The 22,437-nt window shown below is 43.6% G+C and overlaps 2 protein-coding genes across 3 annotated transcripts in view; both read right to left on the reverse strand.

The window, feature by feature from the left end:
* Nucleotides 1-12,758, reverse strand: part of LOC134457475 (potassium voltage-gated channel subfamily KQT member 2-like) — a 56,420-nt gene extending 43,662 nt beyond the window's left edge. The window contains exon 1 of the mRNA XM_063209483.1: nucleotides 12,229-12,758. Within this exon, the coding sequence (XP_063065553.1) occupies nucleotides 12,229-12,518 (290 nt within the window). The 5' untranslated portion in view covers nucleotides 12,519-12,758. The remainder of the gene's footprint in view (nucleotides 1-12,228) is intronic.
* A 2,406-nt stretch (nucleotides 12,759-15,164) lies between these two features.
* prex1 (phosphatidylinositol-3,4,5-trisphosphate-dependent Rac exchange factor 1) overlaps nucleotides 15,165-22,437 on the reverse strand; it is a 136,437-nt gene continuing 129,164 nt past the window's right edge. For both annotated transcript variants that reach the window (XM_063209098.1, XM_063209097.1), the window contains 6 exons: nucleotides 21,841-21,955; nucleotides 20,987-21,053; nucleotides 20,044-20,219; nucleotides 19,455-19,557; nucleotides 19,026-19,093; nucleotides 15,165-18,594 (listed from right to left, as the gene is read on the reverse strand). In XM_063209098.1, coding sequence (XP_063065168.1) covers nucleotides 18,552-18,594; nucleotides 19,026-19,093; nucleotides 19,455-19,557; nucleotides 20,044-20,219; nucleotides 20,987-21,053; nucleotides 21,841-21,955 — 572 coding nt within the window. In that variant the 3' untranslated portion in view covers nucleotides 15,165-18,551. The remainder of the gene's footprint in view (nucleotides 18,595-19,025; nucleotides 19,094-19,454; nucleotides 19,558-20,043; nucleotides 20,220-20,986; nucleotides 21,054-21,840; nucleotides 21,956-22,437) is intronic.

Below are 22,437 nucleotides of genomic sequence, written 5' to 3' on the forward strand. Positions count from 1 at the left end.
ACAGAGAAACCGTGTCAAACAGCAAAAGGGGCAGAAGTAGAGAGCAAGGAATAGTGTAGAGAGATAGAAAGAGAGAGAGAAAGAAAGGAGAGAGAGAGGAGAATTGCAGAGAAACAAATGTGTGCTTCTCTTTATGTATTACACAGAGAACATACTGTACAGTGTACAGTATGTACTAAATAGTCTGATGTCAAGAGGTGACGACAAGAGTGTGAAAGATGAGGGGAGAAACACAGAGGATGAATCATGCACATAGAACAGGGAGTAGTAGCCTACATAAAGAGGGGATCACAGCTGAGGTCGGAAGAGGGTTGCAGAGGGCGAGAGCAGGGGAGAGCTGCGGAGCCTCAGGAGAGGCCTGGTCAGGAGCTAATCCAATCTGGACTAATGGAGACGGAGACGGAGACGTGCTGCTTTGAAGAGCTGCGTGGCATACATCATCCTCCTGGACCAGGCCAGCTTTGACCAGACCTTTGGCCTCCAGCCTTGTTGAAATCACATATGGTGTACGTACACACAGAGACAAGGAAAGAAAGAGAGAAAAAGAGAAAAAAAGAAAGGAAGGAAGGAAGAAAGAAAGAAAGAGAAGAGAAGACAGACTGCTTTGAAGAGCTGTGTGGCATTCATCATCCCCTGCCCTGGCATAGCTACTGGCCTTCAGCGTTGTTTGAAATCACATACAGTATATAGAGGGAGAGATAGAGAGAGAGGAGGGAGATGAAGGAAACGATGAAGGGAATAAAGAGAGGAAGAAAAAAGGAAATAAGGAAGAAAAGCTGTCATTTTGTGTGGCGATAGATCGTTTGTGTGCAGTGTGTTTTTATTTGTGAGGATAGCCTACAAACCAAAAGCAAGACTAATTGACATTAAAAAAACTAGTTAACCTTGAAAAAGGAGGTCATCAGTGTGTACTACTGCATAAAGGAAAGGATCATGTACTCAACAATCCTGCAGCATGCTTGTGTGGGTTTTCTTGGAGTGAGAGAGAGAGAGAGAGAGAGAGATCTCTGCATTGCACTGCACTACTGCTGCTGGAGTAAAATGGTGGAGGAAAGTAATCCCCATGCCGATTCCCAGTTCGGATTTCATTACAAATTGAGTTGTGTGTGAGTGAGGCGAGGCGCTTGCCGTTTGCCTGGCTGAATGTGCTGACGGAGCTGCTGGTGTGTACAGTGGTTTTGAGAATGAGGAGGAGGATGCCCGTGCTGGTGTGTGTGCTTAATCGATCATTTTCTCATTTTTATCCCGATGACAGTCACACGGCCACACCACACATGCTCCGGAATACGAGTCCCTCTCTCTCTCTCTATCGCACCCTGTGCTGGTGACACACAGCAGAGCTAGAATGTTGTCTTGCTATTTTGACACTTATATTCTACTCTGGGGAAGAGTAGGTGAGGTAAGGTAATCAGTCAGGTGTGAAGGAACATCAGTCATACTGTATGCATGTTGAGGTCAAGGTGAACATGTTAGTACATTATGGTTTGACATGGTATGGTTTATTTTTTGTGGTATAACATCAGTAAGAGTTAAGTACCATATATTGAGAGAGAAACACCCGACACCAGAGACAGACAGTCTAGGGTTGCCATTCATACGGTAGATCAACTGATGTTCTTGGTGATTGCAGAGGGAAAGTAGTCTTTGTATTCGTCTGATACATACACAACGCAGTGCAATTAATTCATTAATTGGCCACAGCACATTGTGTAAGAGCATAAATAAGAGAAATACAACATGCAAGTGCAAATGTAAAAGTAGTTTATAAAAGCAATAAAATGTGCATAAATGCAATACATTTTTTAATAAGAAAGAAAAAAGGCATAGTAAATTAAAGGCAGAAAACATCTGAGAATGGTTTGGTCTTCGGTCTTGGTCTTTGGTCCTCTGAGCATGGATTCCAAAGCTGAAGTTAATAGTAACTGAAAGCTATTTCTCCACATTTCGTTCTGACAGCAGCTTTCAACAATGCTGTGATCTTCGAGTACCGATTTGTGCATAAATCTAAAAAGTATTCAATATCTAATTAAGCCCTGTCTCGTATAATGTTTGAAACGCAAAAAGCAATGCCAAGTCAGAAAAATTGGCTCACATTTAGAGCAGTGTGAAAGGCAAACACGTCAAAATGCCTGCCTTTTCTAAAACAGCATTTGTCTGCAGTGGTGAAGTTTGCAAAATTGTGTTACCATGACTGGTGTCTTTTGTATGCAGCTATTAAGAAATACTTAAATCTGACCATGACAACATCCACTCATCAAAAATGAGCATGTACTCACACATGCCTTACCGAACATAGGTAGATCAACGCCTGCAGTAAACATCCACTTATTGAGACAGCCAAGGAGCCCTAGGCCGACCCCTAACTTGTAACCAATGCTTGAAAAGAAGGAGGGTAGAATGTCTTTATATTCTATGCAGTGACACCAGTATGGCTTGACTCTGATGAAGACACACTGCGTCAAAACGTTAGTCATGCTTGCACAACAATAAATAACAGCAAAACGTACCCTGTGTGCTCCAGTCATCCTTGGCCCAGCCCCAGTGTCCTTTGAAGTGGACCAGCTTGATTTCAACTGAATAAAGTCCCAGACCGTGAGCACCAAAAAGGCTAGATGGCAAGTGACCTCCTTTCCTAAGTTGACACCCAAGGAGTAGTTAGGGTTAGATGCCTTGCACAAGGGCACCTCAGCTGTAGCTGGGGGTGAAGAACACAGCTGATCATTCACTCTTTCATTCACATTTCTCTTGGTGGATTGAACAAAGGTGTAGGTCAGAGGGCTTCGATGTTCTGTTTAGTAGTGCGAAGGTGCTCTTTGGTTAGACGTAGCTTAGAGATGTATGATGAAATCCAAGATGAAGGATGAAGGCCAATGTTTGGCCGAAACATGTTGGCAACTTTTAACTGTTCAAATATGAACTAGCTACATTTAATTAAAAGCTTTTTAATGAAGACGAAGAGTGCCTTGGATTTCATCATACATTTCTCCTGGTGGCACAGGGACTAAACCCCACAATCCCTCCCTTATAAGGTTGATGTCTGAAATACTTGTATCAGCCACACTCATTGTGCCACACAAATCCATCACTTATTTAGAGGTCAAAATCTAGGAGCCACAATGTTGAAAAGGAGAGTAACCTGGGTGAATAAATGTAAACGAATAATTGAAGACATTTTCTGTTGAACTGCTATAAGTTTACCTTCATAAACTCAGATTGCAAAAGATTGCAAAAAACAATGCAGGGTCGTTATGAAGCCACATTCTGGTAGCCTGTCTACAAGTATTTAAGGTCACAGCTGGGTTAAGTGTTGAATTCTAGAACTTTCTTAACTCAAAACAATGCCTACTCCCCAATTTACCTCATTCTAAGGCACACCTGTGCAATTTTGTCATCATTAGTTATGAAAAAAAAAGTTTTACATGTACTGTATGTTATCGCATTATAAGAAATGGATGTTGATTTGTTGACATAAATCCAGAAATTGATGACCATAAAACGCACCTTGGTCTATAATACCCAGAGAAGAAGAAGACCGTTTCTTTCTGAAATGTTTCAAAACTATTAAGAACCAGCCTGATAAATGATGCAAAACATTCTTATCAGAATCCACTGTGAGAGAGGTTGTCAAGCAGTAGCCCTACAGCTACATGCATGTCAAACAACTCTGCTTCATAACAGCGCAGTATGGTAGCATCTTATTCCCTCAATCCTGTGCAATTAAGTTGCTTGAAAGATATGCTATAAGGGAAGACCATTCCTATTTTTAATTTGAAGTGAAAGGACCAGAAAGTTTGCCGTAAAGCTCTGCAAGTCTTTCTAGGCCATGGTTCAGTTGACTCAGCAAAAATGTAGCATTTTTGCCTTCAAACACTTGATGTGAGGTTGGCTCGGAAATGAAGATGTCCACAGAGAAAACCACCTTACTCCAGGAGGAGTGATATACGAGTGGACAGTTAAGACTTGTCTTCACACGGAAAGCCTTGGCCCTTGAGAACCATAGCGCATCAGTCACGTTGGTGTCCCAGCCTACATTGGGTCTATCATTCACAAGTCTGAACAGAGGATATTTCCACTACAGCACCCTGCTTCTCTCACACACATTCACTGTCTACTCTGCACCCTCTTGACAATAATGGAAAGACATCAGTTTGATTTAAAACTCCATTATTGTTGAACCTGGCAACAGAAGGATTCAGAGGACATTTCAAAAGCTTCTGAAACTCTGTTAAGTTGACACCCAACCAAGCTAAAATCCTCTGAAATACACTTGAATTGACACTATGACCTTGATGATGTGAAACTCCATATTGCCCCGTTGGGGTTAATTAAGTTTCTCTACTGTACCAAAACAAGCTTTAGTTGTGGCCATAAAACCTAGGCATGGCAGGACACTACACTTCAGAGGACCAATGACTTGGAGAGGAATGGCCAAAAAAAAGACCTTATGGAATGTACAAATAATTATGAATTGTTTGGTGGGGTGGGATTCATTTTGCTATCTCAGGTTGCTTTCCAAGTAGTGATGGACTTTTCTCTTGTGCAGAGTAAAGACAGTATTTGATAAACAGGAGGAGGAATAAGACTCAACTCTTCTTCTCTTACATTAAAGGTTGCAGATAACCCCCCAGAGCGCGGTGGAACATCCTGCCATAGCTTCATGTACAGTATATCTAATGGCCATTACTCATGGACCTGATGTATAAAATTCACTTATCAGCCTCAGGCTTGAGCTACAGCAAGGGCCAGCACATTAGCCTGAAGGGATTGAAGCAGACCTCCAACAGGCTACACATAGGGCAATGTTTCCCAACCTTTTTTGTCTTCATATTTGTCCTACCCCTTAAGCCTTTTTTGTCATGGCATGAGCATCAGCTAACTCATACTCTACAGCAGTGGTTCCCAACCTTTTTCTTAAGGGACCCATGTTTTTACTATTGTAAGCTTTGGTGACCCAACCACGCGAGCGCCCGCACGAGACGGAGTCACAAGATGCCCTCCGTTTCCTGCGAAAACTTATTTTAGTTATTTTATTCCTCAATTCGTCTTTGGTCAAATATAGAATAATTGTTTAATGTAGCACTTACAATTTGTTGCGTCTATTAGTTAAATGATTTGTCTTTTATTCAACATGGGCTATATATATTTAAAACGAAACCCCTTAAAATCAAGAGGGCTCCGCGACCCCCTGTGGATCTTTGGCGACCCATAAGGGGGGTCCCGACCCATAGGTTGGGAACCACTGCTCTACAGTATACCGCTTACTCTTATCCCAGTATGACTATGTGCCAAACATTTGTTTGTATTATATTTTCCCAGTGTGCTCAGGTACCCCTAGTGGTACCTATACCCCTGGTTCGGAATGACAGCAGTGGGCAAAGTGCAGTAACTACACATGTGACCCGTTTTAGAGATATTTCTGTGTCAAATTTGCAATAACTTCAATATCGAACCCAATTCCAAGGCCTTGAAAGCACTTTCTCAATTTCAATATTGGTGTGGTGTAATATTGGTTACTGCACGTTGCCTTTGTAGGGCAGTGCTGCCCCGCATAGTTTAGACAGTGCATGAGGGGCTGAAGCAGGCCAAGAATACTGCTCTACATACACTTAAGTACTGCTCAGCATAGTTCAGACTTGGGAAGACAGAACCTAAAACATTGGAGGGGCTAAAACGTCAACCTACAGTACAGTACAGTTCAGCGAGCTCTACAACATCAAGTATTGCCCCGTATATCTTAGACGTCAGAAGACACAGTAGGGGCTAAAGCCAAACCAACAGGACAGCGAGCTGCAAAGCATAAGGCAAGCTGCCCAGTGCCCAGCATAGTTTAGACATCAATCAACAGAACTCAATCTTGGTGGGACGAAGCTTACAAGGGAAGGCAAGTTTAGCACAAATTCACAGGGGTAGATGCACAGAGGCAGTTCAATAAAATTAATTACATTATTTTTTCCTTTAGTTTGGTGGTATTCTTATACTCATTCACAATGAATTTACAATTACCGGTAATCTGTACTCTGCAGTTGAACATGCATATTCTTTTCAGATTACAAAGCTTAAACACAGCCTAAAACAGCCTAAAAGCCAATAAACCTAGCCTAATTTTGACACCAGAAGACAGAACCCAAAATATTACAGTTGCCACAAAAGATACAATGCACCGTAGGTGCCACATTTCTCACCCAGGACCAGGTGGCAAGAGAACGCTTGGAGTAGTTTTTGAATTTATAGACCACACATTGTAGTAAACTCCAGAGACACCACAAGCGAAATCTTCCTGCATGGGGAAATAAATAAATCTGCTGTTGTCCCGGCAGATACAGTACACGAGTCTCTGTTTCTTTTGGACAATTTTAATCAAAAATGAGATTGGGGAGCATGGCGCCAGATGCCGAGGCGGATGGCTCCTTGCATCAGCGGTAGCCGGTATGTGCAGTGCAGGACTCTGGTGAAGGGAAAACCTCTGAAGATATGCGAAATGTGTTTGGGCTGTGACGAAAATCTGAATGAGGGAGTACAGGGCAGAATTGCAGGGATAAACACTCATGTATTGTCTCAAACACCACTGAGATCAGCACAAGAAGAAGAAATTAGATGCTAATATGTAAGATACTGTATGTTTTGCTTAAGTTATGGTCCATTTTTTTTTTAAGTATTTGATAGGACATTTGGAGTTGGTGACAGGAAGCGAGTGTGAGAGAGAGATGGAGGATCAGCAAATGACCCTGGCCGGAATCGAACCCGGGTTGCCGGTATAGTAACCCAGTGCCCTACTGTTAGGCCACGGCAGGGCCATGGTCCATTTGAAATGACTGAAAATAATTATTTAGAGCCTACAACACTAGTCTCATTTTGTAATAGGCCAGGAAGTATACACAATAGTTTCCCAGAGCTGATGTGATATGACTAATCATATTTGTGAAATATGTGTGGTATTGTAATTTGCAACTAGGGTTAAAGGAGGTGAAATAAATGTCCAGCCAAAACACAAATAATTTTATTTAACCAGTTGTGATGTGATTTTGGAGGCTAAAAATCAATGATCTACTGCTAAGGGAATAGTTGCACACAGCCAGACTTTTTTTGTAATTTGAAAGCACATGTGAAAGCTACAACTTAATTTTTTTTACCAAAATGACCTGGATGGATGAATGAGACTGATTAACAGAAGCTGATGGCTCAGCCTTCTTCAAATGGGATAAAAATGGGCCAGTTAGCACGGCCAGCTGAGAAGGAAGACAAAGGGGGAAACACTCTACATTTTAATGAAATAAAATGTATATTTTTTGGAGCACAAGTCCAGTGTACAGACCAGCTACGTTTCCTACTGTCTGACAGGGCCGCTGACAGCTTTGGCTGGGCCTGGGATGAAGACATCTGAAAAGCCCCAAACCCAATACATACAGTGTAATGATGATGCAATTTTAGGCCCCCCTCTCTCCCTAGGCCCGGGGCAAGTGACCCCTTTGTCCCCACCTGTCGGCTTCCCTGCTGTCTGCTACTATTGTCTAAAAGCACCAGCAAAAGTTAATTACCTGACAGTACGAGAGGGAACAGGACTCTGCCGTTCAACAAGTGGAGGCCAGGGGTGCATTTCTCGAAACTGTAGTTGCTAACTACCTTAGCTACTTTGTTGTTTGCAATGAAATTTCCCATTGGAAACTACACAAGTAGCTAACTGCCTACTAACTACGCTTTCGAGACACATAACCCAGACCAATACAAAGGAACAAAAAATGTCAGCATTACACATACACACCGGTTATATATAATGACCAAACGTTAGGGAATGGGTAAAATCAGACGCGCTTTTCAAACTTCAATGGAGGTCACAGCTTCCACCAGTAATCAGTTCTCCATCCAGCTGTTCCAGACCATCTATATGAATGAAATTAGTATAAGGCTACTATGGGATGATAGAGCTACTCTATCAAGCTGACACTCTTTAACAGAAGCTGGACGCTCAGCCTTCTTCAATGGGGATAAAAATAGGAAGGAGGGAACAGGACAGTCTGGAGCCCAAAAAAGGTGTGGACCGGACCGGACCGGACCAGATCGGACCAGTGCATCAGTAGCTCATCAGGAGCCATTGATTTCCTCATGATGATTCCCCAAGCTCAGCAGCATCTTCCGGACTATTCCTTGACTTGGGATCAGAAGAGTCATCGTGAGACAGCCATCCCATCCCATGCCATCGACCCACACTGAGACCACGCACACACCACTCTGGTGTGGTTTTCCATGTGACTTCACGGTGTGACGCACCATTACCCACCATCATTTGATATTTTGCACCTATGGCAACGTTAATAATAGCACTGACTCAGGCATTCAAGGGACATTCTGGTAACATTGGCTCAAGATGTACCGAAAATGCGAGTAAATAAATCATTATCAGGCTTTGCCATGACAGCTAACCTATGGGAGCAGAAGTTTAGAGAGTACTTTTTAGCATATTCTCATGCTTCAGACATCTATACCCTCAAAGTAATGCAAGATAAGCAAAATGTTGACATTCCTTCCCTTCTTCTGGCTACTGGGGGCCAGGATAGTCAGTCACAACATTTGCCCCACTTCAACACTCCTGGTGTGAGGTCAGAGCAGTGCTGTGAGAGATGACCTAATGTAAATGAGGTCTTCCTGTACAGTCCGGCCCTAGCTTGAACCCACAACCTCAAACTAACTTGAAAAGCAGAGGTCAGCTAAGTGAAGTTAAAAATGTGCATTATCGATATCCTTTAGGCCTACAGTAAGTTTACTAACGTTTTCTTTCCGAGATGTCCCTACTAGTTACACTGAGAGTAGGCTATGTATAGGACAATGAGTGTTCCTTTCTTTCACACAGAGCCAATAGACCAGTGGTCCTCAGCCTTTTTTTGAACAAACGCCACCTTTACATCATAAGCCTCCCAACACCCCTTGACCTAATCATAAGCCTAACAACGTCCCCCTTAGTATTAAAAAATTAAAATAAACTAATGGCCCCAAATTGCAACTAAGCACCGCCCTTTCTCAGCCATCTCTTGCCTTCTGTAGGACAATTCAAGAGGGCTAACACTTTATTGTAATGGTTCACTATTACCGTGGATCTACCACAGTAGATACAGTGTAATAACCAGTGTAACAATATTGAATACCATGTAATACCAGTTTAATACCATGTACCAATTTTGTACTTACATATAGGGTTAGGGTTTGGGCTAGGGTTGGTATATGGTATTACACTGGTATTACATTGTATTAAATATTGTTACACTGGTTATTACACTTTACCTAATGTGGTAGATCCACTGTAATAGTGAACCATTAAAATAAAGTGTTACCCAAGAGGAGCCCATGTCTAAACATTTCCCTAGGGTCGCCAAATGCCTCCACCGAGACATGATGATGGTAATGATTTTAACAAAAACAGACTTGATATCTGACCTGCTCCATGCCTAACCTCGCAATTCAATACCAATACAAGGATGCCTGTCACAACAACACAATCACATTTTGTGCTATTCCTCCGCAGACAATGATGTTTCCATGCCTTCACGCATAACCTAGTATGTGAATGAGGAAAAGAACACGCAAGGTGAAAAAAATAGACTACCGGTATGCTTCAGGCTCTCCCTTAGCAGTTTGGGCTTAATGGATTCAGACGGGAAAAGTAGTCTACGGTAATGTTTTATAGATATGCCTTCATTTTCAGGGGTGTGGGCCCACCTCTCTCGAGACAGAAATACACTGTCTGGCTATTGATTTTTTTTTCTGCAATCAGTTCAAGAGTCACACACACACACACACACACACACACACACACACACACACACACACACACACACACACACACACACACACACACACACACACACACACACACACACACACGCACACTCACAGATCCAGGCCACAGGTTATTACTGCATGTATGTCCATGAGCAGAAGCTATAGCTGACCACAGCAGAATGCAGTAAAATGCAGTAAAAAGCCACAGCAGCCCATCAGGCTGGCCAGTAGCAGCCTGGAGCACAGAAGTTCAATTTCTATCAACACGCAACCATATTTAGAGCCTGATAGAAGAGGAGGAGGAAGAGGAAGAGGGAGCAGTGATGGAAGAAAAAGGGCAGAGATAGTGGGGGTGTCTGTGTCAGTAGGGGAAGCAAGACTCAGACAATAGAGAGATAGATTGCGGGAATTGAGGAGGGCACGAGACGGCACACTGCACTCTTCTATAGTACAGTATAAAAGTTCTTTGGAAGGCAAAGAAAGCCCGTGAGATTACTTTAAGTTGGTGTGTGTGTGCAGGTAAGCCAAGAGAGGGGACAAAGGGGTCACTTGTCCCGGGCCCAGGGAGAGAGGGGGCCCAGAACTGGGTCCTCATTACATTGTATGACTTTGTCCTGGGTCCGGCAAAAGCTGTCAGCGGCCCTGCATGTGTGTGTGTCGCTGAGTGTTCTATATCAATTATTTATCCAAAGGACATGTCTGAAAATGGAGGCAGGGCTTGCCTGAGGGCCTCCTCTCTCCTGCAGCACCAGCGTCAAGCTAACTGGGATGAACAGGAAGCAACTACAATCAGCTGCAATGCAATTAGGAGCACGTCAACGTTGAGGACGGCTGCAGACGGCTGTCCAGCGCCACCACACCATCATTGGCCTGCGTGTTGGAATAACCGGACCCGTTGCCACCAGTGGCAAGCAAGTGGGAAGAGACATGAGATGCTCTTTGCCTCCTCTGTCTGGAAGTGACTTGGCATGCTTGACTGCATCTGCATGCTGCTGCTGCTCTCGCAAGACTTCTACTCTGGTGCTAAGATCATGTGATGCTGTTCAGCAAACAGACATACATAATATAGTAGGCCTAACATATCCATGCCTCTATGCACACATCTGCACATGCCCATGGTTTAGTATACAGAAGAGGGGAGTGTGTTTAGTTGGAGTGAAAAGCCTAGATGCTTTCGGTGAATACTTACATATGAATAATTTGAAGCTACATCAAAGACTGGTTTATGACAGACCTCAAAAGCTATTATCAACGCCACTGGATTTCAGCTACATCTTACTCAGACAGTTGTTGGACTCACCCAACTTGTTCATCAGGTGCAGTAGGATGGGTGCTGAAACCAGTTCTGCAACTAAAAAAGAACTCTTCCGGACGTGTATAAATAAATACAAATATAAATACATAAATATAAATAGGCTATAATACATTTAGAAGAAGTAAAATACAATTAAAAAGTCACATTTCTCTGGAATAACTAGTGCAATATCATGTGTTGTGAATTTAGGCTACTTCAACTTAATACATCTCTGCTGAGGCTGTGCATTGGGGCTAAATAGGGTAATAAGGTGCAAGCAGTATCAAACTGCAAGCTTAATGTAAAAACTTTGTCAATACACTTCAATGTGTCTGGTGAGTAAAAGTGGTAGTGCGGTAACAGTAAAATCCATTACTGAATTGTTCAGGGGGGGGAGAGTGGACCACCTTTGCGGCACCCATGCCGTTAGTTTCAAGTGAAAAAAATGCAGAGCTCCCCCTTTGTTTTCAATGGCTGCTCCTAGCAAGCCATCTAAAGTAACTCTGCGGACGCCAGTGTATGGCAAGCGGGTATCGCTACTGCTGTAGAGGCGGTGGGTGCGCACAGATCTTCCCTATACAGAGCAGGGTGTGTGTGTGCCACGAGCAGACGCATGGAGTACCGTGTGCGACAGCGCAGCAAGGGAGCTGTTCAAGTGCTGAAACACTCGTGGGATGTCGTGGATGTTTCACCGTCGTCACTCGCCACTAGCACAGGTCTAAAATTCACTATGCTACGGAAATGTTTTCAGAAATTTGGATTAACCACTTGGTGCCCGTGACTAACCTGTTCGCAGTTCTTTTCAAATCGGATAGCGTTGTTCAAATATAGCATAGCCTATCCTACATTTCAGAAGCAGTGCCACCAAACATTAATTGTTTTTTTTACAAACATAAACTAGGATTGGCAACTTCTTAACAATTAGAAATACACTTAAGGCCCACTGCAGATAATGCTCCACACTTCTCACAAAGAACAGGGGTCCTATATGCGGCAAAGGATGGGTACGTCGACTGGCCAGCAGCACGTCAAACTTTGAGCACTGTGTGTGGCTAATGACTGCATCACTTCATTCATGATTCCCACCTCATGAATGTCCGCATACAGGCGTCAGCTGCGTAAAATCACTCTGAAATGTGAAGTGAAAAGAGGTTGGTACTCACACATAAGCGTGGTATACAAACGCCCAGCCTCTCGGTCTCTCCAGTGCATTGTAGAGGAAATTCTGTAGTTTTCGATAGCCGGCATTCCTCTTGTTGGCTCTCTTCCCCCCTGATAAACTGGATCTAGGTCTGCATAATATGCTGGCCCGCTTGGTGGTTTCCGAACCGGCTATGAGGAGCGCCCCGTCTCTGCTGGTCTCGGCTGCGCCTGGGTCCAGTCCAACAAAGCCGACTTTTTTCTCTCCGCCTTCGGCTGAATAAACTACGCCGTTGGCGGCTTTTTGCACCATCGTGAAAGTCACGAAAATGCAGAGGGGGAAGAGTGAAAGTCCTTATCGGGAGGAGGCATTACCGAACTGGGGTGTGTTCCACAGTGCAGTTGTCGCACGCTCTTCTCTACTGGAAAGCCAATTGAAATGCCTATGCGAACCTGCAATGGGTAGTGCTTTATCTGTGCGCCTATACCGGCCGTCTGACAGGCGCTGTATTTTAATCCGAATGCTCCTGCCAACGTAAAGGAACTGCCAAGACGAATTCCTTAAAAAGCTTCTAATTAATTAAATGGGCCCAGAATGCAGCCTTATGCATAAGACTTCTTAAGGCGACAGGGACCTATAGTCTATACATTCGCCTATAGGCTACCTCCTTCAGAACATGTTTCTTAACAATTAACTAGTTATTATAACAACATTTAAGTCTAAGGATACCAAATGGTAGGCTATTTGTGCTACCCTCTTGCATCTTACAAAGGAATTTTAACAAAGCAAAACGAAATGTAGACTAATACAGTTAACTTGGCTCGTAATGCTTAAAAGCTATCGATCCAAATCCAATCAATTGAAATGTTATACAGTAACTGCATTACTAATTTGAACATGATGTTTCCTCTATGTTAAAGAAAATAGTTTACGCTAGCATTGAATTGCAATAGCCTATTATTATACTGTACAATTCATATAATACTATTATAAAGACCAGAGGATGTCAACATGGAATTAAGTGTGGCATTAGTTGTCAATACATCTCAGAAGCCAGATTAAAATCATTTTTTTTCGTTTTGGAAATAACCCCAAAGCTGTTATAGTAGTTTAGGCCTTGGCAAGGTCACTGTTTTCATGTTTCTTCTTCTCTTAAACCTCCTCTGTCATGTTGGCAAGTGGCTGTTATTCTGAGAGGTTATGCTGGAATATGCACCTTCTCCTTGCCTCCCAAGCCTTCAGAGCAGAGCAGAGGACTGAGTCATCTTGTCAGCCAACATATTTTTGCTGACTGCAAGGCTGGTGATAGACATTCGCAGTCCCATATATAGCACCACTCTCCAAATCTACTCTTCCAGTGCCATACCGTCCCACTGCCACCCTCTTCCCCACTGACAGGGCAACAGGCAGGGCCGCTGACAGCTTTGCATGGCATGGGACAAAGTGATCTGAAAGGGCCCTCGCTCAATACATAGGCCTACTGTATGTACATGTACTAAGGACACAATTCTGGGCCCACCATCTCCATGGGAGCGGGACAACTACCGTAACCAGTTGGCTTATAGGACTGCTAATTCAGTTATAATATCGCACATTCTCCATTGGGCTGGTGGTGGCGCAGGTGGTAGAGGGGGAACCTGAAGTTTGCAGGTTAAGGCACAGAGTTAGCAGGTTCAAGCCTGACCCCATTGAAGTGTCCTTGAGGAAGATTCTTAACCCCGTGTATTACTCCTGGTGGCAGGATGGCACCCTATATGGCAATGTGCAACACCTGCAATTGTGAATGGGTAAATGTGAGGCACAAATTCTTCCAGGCATAAAGTCTTTCAGCAGTGCTAGCAGGTCTGTGTATAGCATTTCTGATGTTATGAAAATGGTTCTCTTAAATGTATAGTCCCTAACAGATAATTTATAGGACTATTATCACTATTTTACCTTTTTTCAAGAGTTGCTTCCTAAACATGGACTCCCTGAATGAATTTGCACTCCCCAGGGCAACCTTTATAAGGTGTGTGTTGGAGTGTGTGTGTGTGTGTGTGTGTGTGTGTGTGTGTGTGCATGTGCATTCAGTGCGAGTTTGTGAGTCAAACAGGGTGTGAATAAATTACTCAGTTTCCAACTGTGTGTGTGTGTGTGTGTGTGTGTGTATGTGTGTGTGTGTGTGTGTGTATGTGTGTGTGTGTGAGAGAGAGAGAGCGAGAGAGATAGAGAGAGAATTTTCCTATTCGATAAATTGTAATGCACTTTGAGTGGTCGAAGGAGTGGAAACGCTATATAAACATAGTCCATTTGCCATTTTCAATGCCCTTCAGTATAGGTGTGGCATTTTATTTTGGTCTCATCTGGCTGGGCAAAAAAGGTTCTCAAAGTTCCAGGTTTTTGCATTGACAAGCTATCCAATTCTGACTTCTGCGGTCAAGACGACTCTCACATCTCTTGAGGATGCTAGAAGATGGTATAAAATCTCAGCATGATGTTGATGATCCCAATTCTGATAAAAAAAACCCTGTTAAGCAACACAAGTGGTATACTGTGAGACATCTCCATAGAGGAGCAGAAGGTTCCTTCAAAACCTTAGTGTACTTTGCCTACACCAAAAACAGAGCTTTTAAATATGAAATAGACTACATTCATGTCTAACTTTAAAGTCATGCCAGTCAATATAAAACGTAGATGTGTATAAAGTAAAAGGAGAAAGTACTCTTACTTTGTATCCATGTGGTACAGTAGCATAACTTGTGTATAATGTTCTAGTGCTGATATTACTTCCACTTCAGAGGCCTATCGGTACACCTCTAGTTAAAAAAAGTGATGCAATGCCTTTACATCGACATAGTGTATACCAAATACAGGTGATGGCTCTGGCTACATTAAGCCCAATCTAACCCAATCAAATTGACAAATCTAGGCCTATAGGGTTTGATCACAACAGACATTTGGAGCCGCTGAGAACAGTCATGTTTGTCAAAGGAAATGTTTATTATGGGACCTCACCATAGAGATTATCATTGCAAATGTAGCTAGTACACGACACAAGTCAAGTCATCTGTAGTTCTTCCAGATTTAAGGCCATGCTCCGTATTCCACCCTGACGTCAGAGTAAGCTAGACACAGAGTCTTTAAGAATTCTTCAGTCATTCCGGAACCCTTTTTGCCTTGCCTCAAGGTCAGAACTGAATAACAAACTCAAGCACGAATGAAAAAAAGAATATGTTTGAATGGAAAAAAGGGAACTGTGGCAAACAGTCTTCAAAGGGGTTTGCAGACTATTTAAAAGCTCAAACATTTTTTAATTGTTATGTCTACCTTTTGTCCCAGACAAAACACTGGGTTTAAAATTCTTTGATGCCAGTCTCTTCAAATGACTAACAGGTGGTTAATTAAGTTGAAATAGCTGTGTTTAAAGACATGAATCGTCACATCTATAGGCTTTAGTGAGGGACACAATAATAACTTCCGGCATCTCTCTAGATGAGAGGCTGTTAATGTTGTGCTCAAGGTAAATTGTGCGCTTGTAGCCATTTCAAGATTAAATGAGCATTCTTTTCCAGAGCAGAGACCCATTTGAACACCTCTAACAAATTCCTTCATGAATTTCACGAAGCTTGAAGGGGATGGGATCACCATGTGGATGCAGACTGTTCAGATGGCAGGTGGGTTTGGGGTTTGACTGACACTTCTCTCTACATGTAGATGAGTCACCTGAAATGGTTTGCATCCAATACATGAGAAATTACTTCTTGGCAGGCAAAAGTGCCCCCTCACAATTACCAGTGCAGAACTGACTTTTTTCGATTTCTGAAAATAGGGGCCCACAAGGGTGCAGGGCCACCGGGCCCACCGCCTGCTACGCCAGATGGCCAGTCTAGCCCTGCTTCTTGGGTCAGTATACTTTGCTTACTTCTTCCTACCTTAAACTCCAAATAGGCCACACAAAATGCTGCTGTCCATACACACACACTGACATAATTTTAGTCCAGCTTCAACTGTTTACAAATCATTGATCATAGAGAGATCATTGATATGAGCTTTGTTTCTCTTATTGATTTCGAACCAGAGGTAACCGTGGATGAAGCATTAGGACCGAGGGCCTGTGCCAGATGAGGCCGCTGGTAGCTTTGGCCGGGCCCAGGACAAAGCCATCCGAGAAGGCCCCCCACCCAATACACACAATCATGAGGACCCATTTCTGGGGGCCCTCTGTCCCTGGGCCCGAGACCACTGTTCCCTTTGTCCTTTTTTCCTGGGCCAGACATGGTCCCATGAGGTGACACTGTAGCTAGGTTTCATCATTTCACTACTCAATGCTGAAGTTCCCAGAAAGACTGAAGAGAGGCAGGCAGTAAGCTGACGTCACAGGAGCATGAGTCTGTAGGTTACTTAAATAGCACCCTGATACATCACAACAGTCATGAAGTCACCGAAATTATACTGTCAGTATGACTAGTCTGTGTGTAGTCTACTTATGAGAACATCTTTTCTTTTTCTTTTTTAAATTTACAGAATTGAAGATGAATAAAAAAAGGGAATTAATGCTTTACATATTATAATCTCTTTTAATATTATTAAAATTTAAATTATAGAACTGCCCTTCCTTGAAAGCATATACTGTATGGTAGTCGCTCTGCTATAGACACTGTTATGTACACATACACAAGAAAAAAAAGATAAAACTTCAAATAAAATAAAATAAAGCTACCATCTACACTTTTATACTTCATGATCCCTTTGTTGTCATCTAACTCAAAACAATGTACAGTACAGGACATTTTAAAACACTGATGAATGACTGGATGTCTTTGTGCTCTTTGAGGCAGACACATAAATAGCATCAAGAGGAAATGAAATTGTGGACCTTTTTCCGTGTCCTCTAGCATTAATAAAACCCAGAAACAATGTCAGAAAACAATTTCAGCTAAGACGCTAAAACAATTATGATGATGAGTAAAACTCAAATGTTAAAAAAAAATGAAAATCAAAATAAAAAAACACTTGGCCTTGAGGCCTTTCATAAGACTAGCTTGAACCAGCTCAGTGATTAGCTTGCTTTCCCATTTTTCTGTGTTTTCTGTATTTCGTGTTGTGTTCCCTGAATTTCAACAGTGGGTAAGTGGTGTGTAGCACACTAGGCATTTAAAAAAACCCAACATAAATTAGCATTACAGTTTGCTAAAACACTCTTAGACCACTCTTCCATGACCAGTCTGAAAACACTCGGGTCATTGGTCCATCAACTGATGTTGGACATTTAGACTGGAATGATTCAAGTTAATTCTCTATTCCTGATATGATCGGACAATAAATACACTCTTCTTTTTTTGTTAAAATGAGACAGTCCCCTCATCGTGGGTGAATAGTGCAGTGTGCCACATGCTAAACTACAGTAATTGCACATTCTGTGTGTGTGTGAGAAAGAGATGGAGGGGGACGGAGAGCAGGAGACTTCAGACATGCAGACACACTCACGCACGCACGCACGCACACACAGCGCGCGCACGCACGCACGCACACACACACACACACACACACACACACACACACACACACACACACAGAGGAGTCCAGGCGTCTCATTCGGACACAGAGACCTGCAGACACAGCGGTGAGTTTCAGTCAGACAGGCAGTGCAGGTAAAAGAAAGGGCTCCAGGGATACAGTGAGTGGGGAGGGGGTACACCGCGCAGGGCCAGTCTCTGGGTCATCGAGTGGAGCGGAGGTACACTGCACAGGGCCAGTTTCTTGGCCAGTGAGTGAGGCGGGGTTGGGGAGGGGGAGGGGGAGGCGCATAGGCTACTGCCCAAAGCCAGTCTCTTCCTGGCCAAGAGGGTACAGTTTAAGACTTGTCCTCCCAATGAGAGGATTTACTGGTGGAAGTGGAGGTTAACTGGGGCAGTGGTGAGGATGTCCCTGGTTTATGGGTAGGTGGCGGTGGGGAAATGGGGGGAGTTGATGGCAATAGGGGAAGTTGACGGTGCAGGAATCTGGCACTTGTTGCAGCCCTCACGGACATTCCGTTCACAGGGCTGTACCGAGACGACCCATGCCGAAGATGATCGAGTGAGCAGTGACCACCGTGGGTGCTGGTGGTGACTGGAAAGGATGGTCTGAGGGGTCTTTCAGGAGAGGAAAGGAGAGAGGGGGGTGGGGGTTCAAGCGTCCAGTTGTGCCTGAGTCGGCAGACCCACTGTGTCACAGGAATCCGCGCCATCGTCAAGCCGCCATCGCTATAGCTGAGACGCCTCTCCACAGCCTCGTCATCATTGCAAACTGAAAACCATTTTTTCTTTTTTTTCTTTTAAAGAAAGCAAAAAAAGTGAGCTAAAAATAAAGAGCGTGATGCCTGGTCTACAGATCTCCATCTGTAGGTGGGAGACAAAGCCTGAAGAGCCTGGGAAGACAAGAGAGGGGAGAGAACACACACACATGCACACACAATCAGACTAAGATGGCAGCACACAAGCACATTGTCACAGTCATGTAACCAGTGGTTAAGCTTTTAAGTGTTCGCTTTGATACAGTATTAAGTTGACACTTTGCTCGGCAGTCTCATCAGTGAAAAAGAGGTGTTGCAAATACCTCACAGTAAATGATGCATGGTAATCAGTAGTACAATATACTAAGAGTGCTCCTGAAGGATCAGAGATTTTTTTATTAACTTTGTTGCACATTGTGAAATGGAGGAAAGCAGTCACTGCCCCGCTTATGTCAAGTGCACAGTGCAAAAAATGGTACATTCAAGACACCTCAGCTATAGACTATCCACTATTAGTGTTCATAACTGATGTATGTGTGAGTCATGCCAGTCATCTGTGGACAAACCTTGGAGCAGAGGGAGGCATCTGGTCCATCACCTTCAGGTTCTTGGCTGATATCTCCACCCGCGTGCCCTGTGAAATACATGGAAAACTTATCAGATCGGAGCTCACAGCGACTCATCATATTGCTACTACACCTCACAAACCCACAGTAAATCAGGAACTGTCTGCCTGAGTAAGGCCTTGGTTAAGGTGATTTTTTTTATCCATTACACCACATGTGGACAAAAAAATCACCATTGCTTTTAAAAAACCTCAGTTTAAAAAAAGAATGTGTGCGTGTAAACAAAAAGGCCATACAAGTAACTGCCATAACCGTAACTGTTTCCACGTGATATCCATAATTAACAACCTTTAACATTATTGCTACCACACAGTAAATCAGTGGAGGGTTGTGTTGGCTGTGCTGCTGTTTTAGCTGCCGTTGCTGTACCTGCTTCCGCATGATATCCATAGTTTGCATGAGACAGCGTGGGAGAAGGCCATGGTTCCGGGCCAGGATCTGGGCCTGAGCCAAAGACACACTCAGAGTACACCTGCAATAAATACATACGGACGCGGGCCAAACACGTGCGCGCGCACACGCGCACACGCACGCACGCACGCACGCACGCACGCACGCACACGCACACGCACACGCACACGCACACGCACACGCACACGCACACGCACACACACACACACACACACACACACACACACACACACACACACACACACACACACACACATAAAATCAATACAGAAACGACCAGAAAGCAGGCAGAAACGGGGTCTATATACAGCAACAAACAATGGAGCCTCAATGAATGAAAGGGTTGCACTGGTACCATGTGGCCTGAAGAGGGCACCAGAGAGAAAGGAAAGGAAAAGAGAGCAAGTGCCAAGAGAGAGAGAGAAAGAGAGAGAGTGTGAGAGAGAGTGAGTGAGTGAGTGAGTGAGTGAGTGAGTGAGTGAGTGAGTGAGTGGGTGAGAGAGTGAGTGAGTGAGTGAGTGAGTGAGAGAGAGGGAGAGAGACGCACCTCTGCATGCCAGTTGAGCACATGGAGATGTGGCAGGAGCCGAGGCGGTTGCAGAGCTCAGCCGACACCAGCAGCACGCTGACGCCTGAAGGATGTCCCCCGGAGCTGGGCCGCACGTTCACGTAGGTCTGCATCAGGCGACACAGGTCATCAAGCGTGTTCAACGGCCTCAGCAGCTGCAGACAGAGGGGATAGGAAGGGACACAGAAGGTTACGAGAGGCCATTACATTTCTGCCACCGCCAGCTAGTGAGGGAAATAATCGATTTGTTATTAATAGTGAGCAATCACCAAGTGCTTTGGTGACAATGCAGTTTGCGAAGAATAGACCAAAAACTGAGACAAAAAAAACATAAAATATTCCAGTGACTCAACTTCACAGAATATAAAAAATCTGAGGGCAGCAATACTGTGTAAATACTTGTGCTATATATACATGGACATACTTTTCCAATTCCCCAATACAGTCTACCATTTTAGTCAAATTAGCTAGAAAACCAGTCACAGTCAGAGACACATGTGTCATAAGCATCATCAACGATCAGAGATTTCTTAGACAATAAATACAATATGGATGTATAAACCTTCATGCATGTGTACCTACTGTATGACAATAACAACAATATTATGACTGAGCAGGGTAGGGCACAACGTCATAAACATCTGATAATTGCACTGTGAGCAAACAGAAGCCAACTGCCCGAGTGGAACGTTAGTGAATTAACCGGTAAAGTAGCAGTGAACTTCCAGGAGGGGAGAGCCCCTAATTTGCATACTAATGAAATAATTCAGCAAGCTGAGGACAGAAACGCAATGCATGAGTCAATATGAGAGCTTTTGAGAGAGACAGAGAGAGAGAGAGAGAGAGAGAGAGAGAACATGTAAAGAGTTTTGTAGAGAGCTTTTTGCAGAATGCAGCGGCGTTTCGTTTCGTTTTTTCATACCTGATCGATCTTCATGGCAGTTTTGTGAGACTCGGTAGGAAGGTTGGATTTCTCCAGGTAAAACGCCCTGAAGGGAGCACGCAACAAACATTAACTGAAGTGCTCTTAATGACCATGTCCATTCAAATGCATGTGTGTATACAGTAGCATTAATAGTGTGACTGTTGACATAATGCTACCAAAGCAGAGGGAGCAGTTGAACATAGACAAAAAGGTAAAATATGTGAAATTAAATAAAATGAAACTCTCTAAATGATGCAGAATTATTACCCCTTCAAGACAGGTTGTGTCATCCAATCTCTTGAATAGGTTTGGAGAGAAGCCATCTCCTCCTCAAAGGGGTTTTATATGTGTTTGTGTAAGACTGATATACAGCCATGGTGTTAGTTGTTAGTGAACATGTTAATTCAAATTCACAGTGGCTTTAATAGCACAACTGGCAGGGAGTAGGGAGTAGTTGAATGCTAGGTTTCGGCCTAGAAATATCCTTTTAAAACTCCAGATTTAAAAGGCATCTGTCACAATCACATTTTTATTTTTTATGTAAACGGATAAAAAAAAATCTGCTTTTAAGAATATCTGCAAATTATGCCTTCAAGAAGGGTTGCCTCGTGCCATTCTTTCTCCAAATGGCTTCAGGAATTTGTGTAAGAATGTGAAAAAATGTCTGACAACAGGCTCCCAAACCATTACGAGACAGAAACATGATAGCATCAATTAAAAAGCCGTAATGGGAGCGTGGTATGTCAGAATTTCTTTTGTTCTCTTTGATTCCTTCATTTAGTCCAGCACTCAGTCCATTTCAGGTGGATGAGTGTGTAATTTTGAGTGTGTGCGCATAGCTGTGAGCGTACCTGAGCTTCCTGTAGTAGGCCTTGACCCTCTCTAGGGACACCGCATTCGTCCTCTTCTGGAACTCCTCCATGGGCACACAGTCTGCTACGGCCACCCCCTCTGGCCTCTCCAGGGCTATACACACACGCACGCGCACAAATAGTTGCACGCAGGCACACACACACACACACACACACACACACACACACACACACACACACACACACACACACACACACACACACACACACACACACACACACACACACACACACACACACACACACACAGTGAGCGCTGATGTCCCTTCACCTGCTCAAGTTGGAAGCAAAACATTAGAGCGGCCTAGAGTGTGCTACACACAAGCTACCACAAGATGGCGCTCCATGCACAGTCCGACCATACAGCTCTGAGTCCGACAGAAAAAACAACATGCAGTAAAGGTACGTAGTAGGCCTATGAGATGGGGAAGAAGTATTAGGCCATAACATAGTGTGCAATAGGCTAGAATAACACAGTGTGATTTTCTAATTTAAAAAAGAACCAAAAAACAAAGAAGGGGTCTTTCACAAAACGAAGTGCACTGCACTAGGTTTTGAGAAGGGCCCAAGGATGTC

The sequence above is a fragment of the Engraulis encrasicolus genome, chromosome 10 (assembly GCF_034702125.1).
Source record: "Engraulis encrasicolus isolate BLACKSEA-1 chromosome 10, IST_EnEncr_1.0, whole genome shotgun sequence".
NCBI classification, from domain to species: domain Eukaryota; kingdom Metazoa; phylum Chordata; class Actinopteri; order Clupeiformes; family Engraulidae; genus Engraulis; species Engraulis encrasicolus.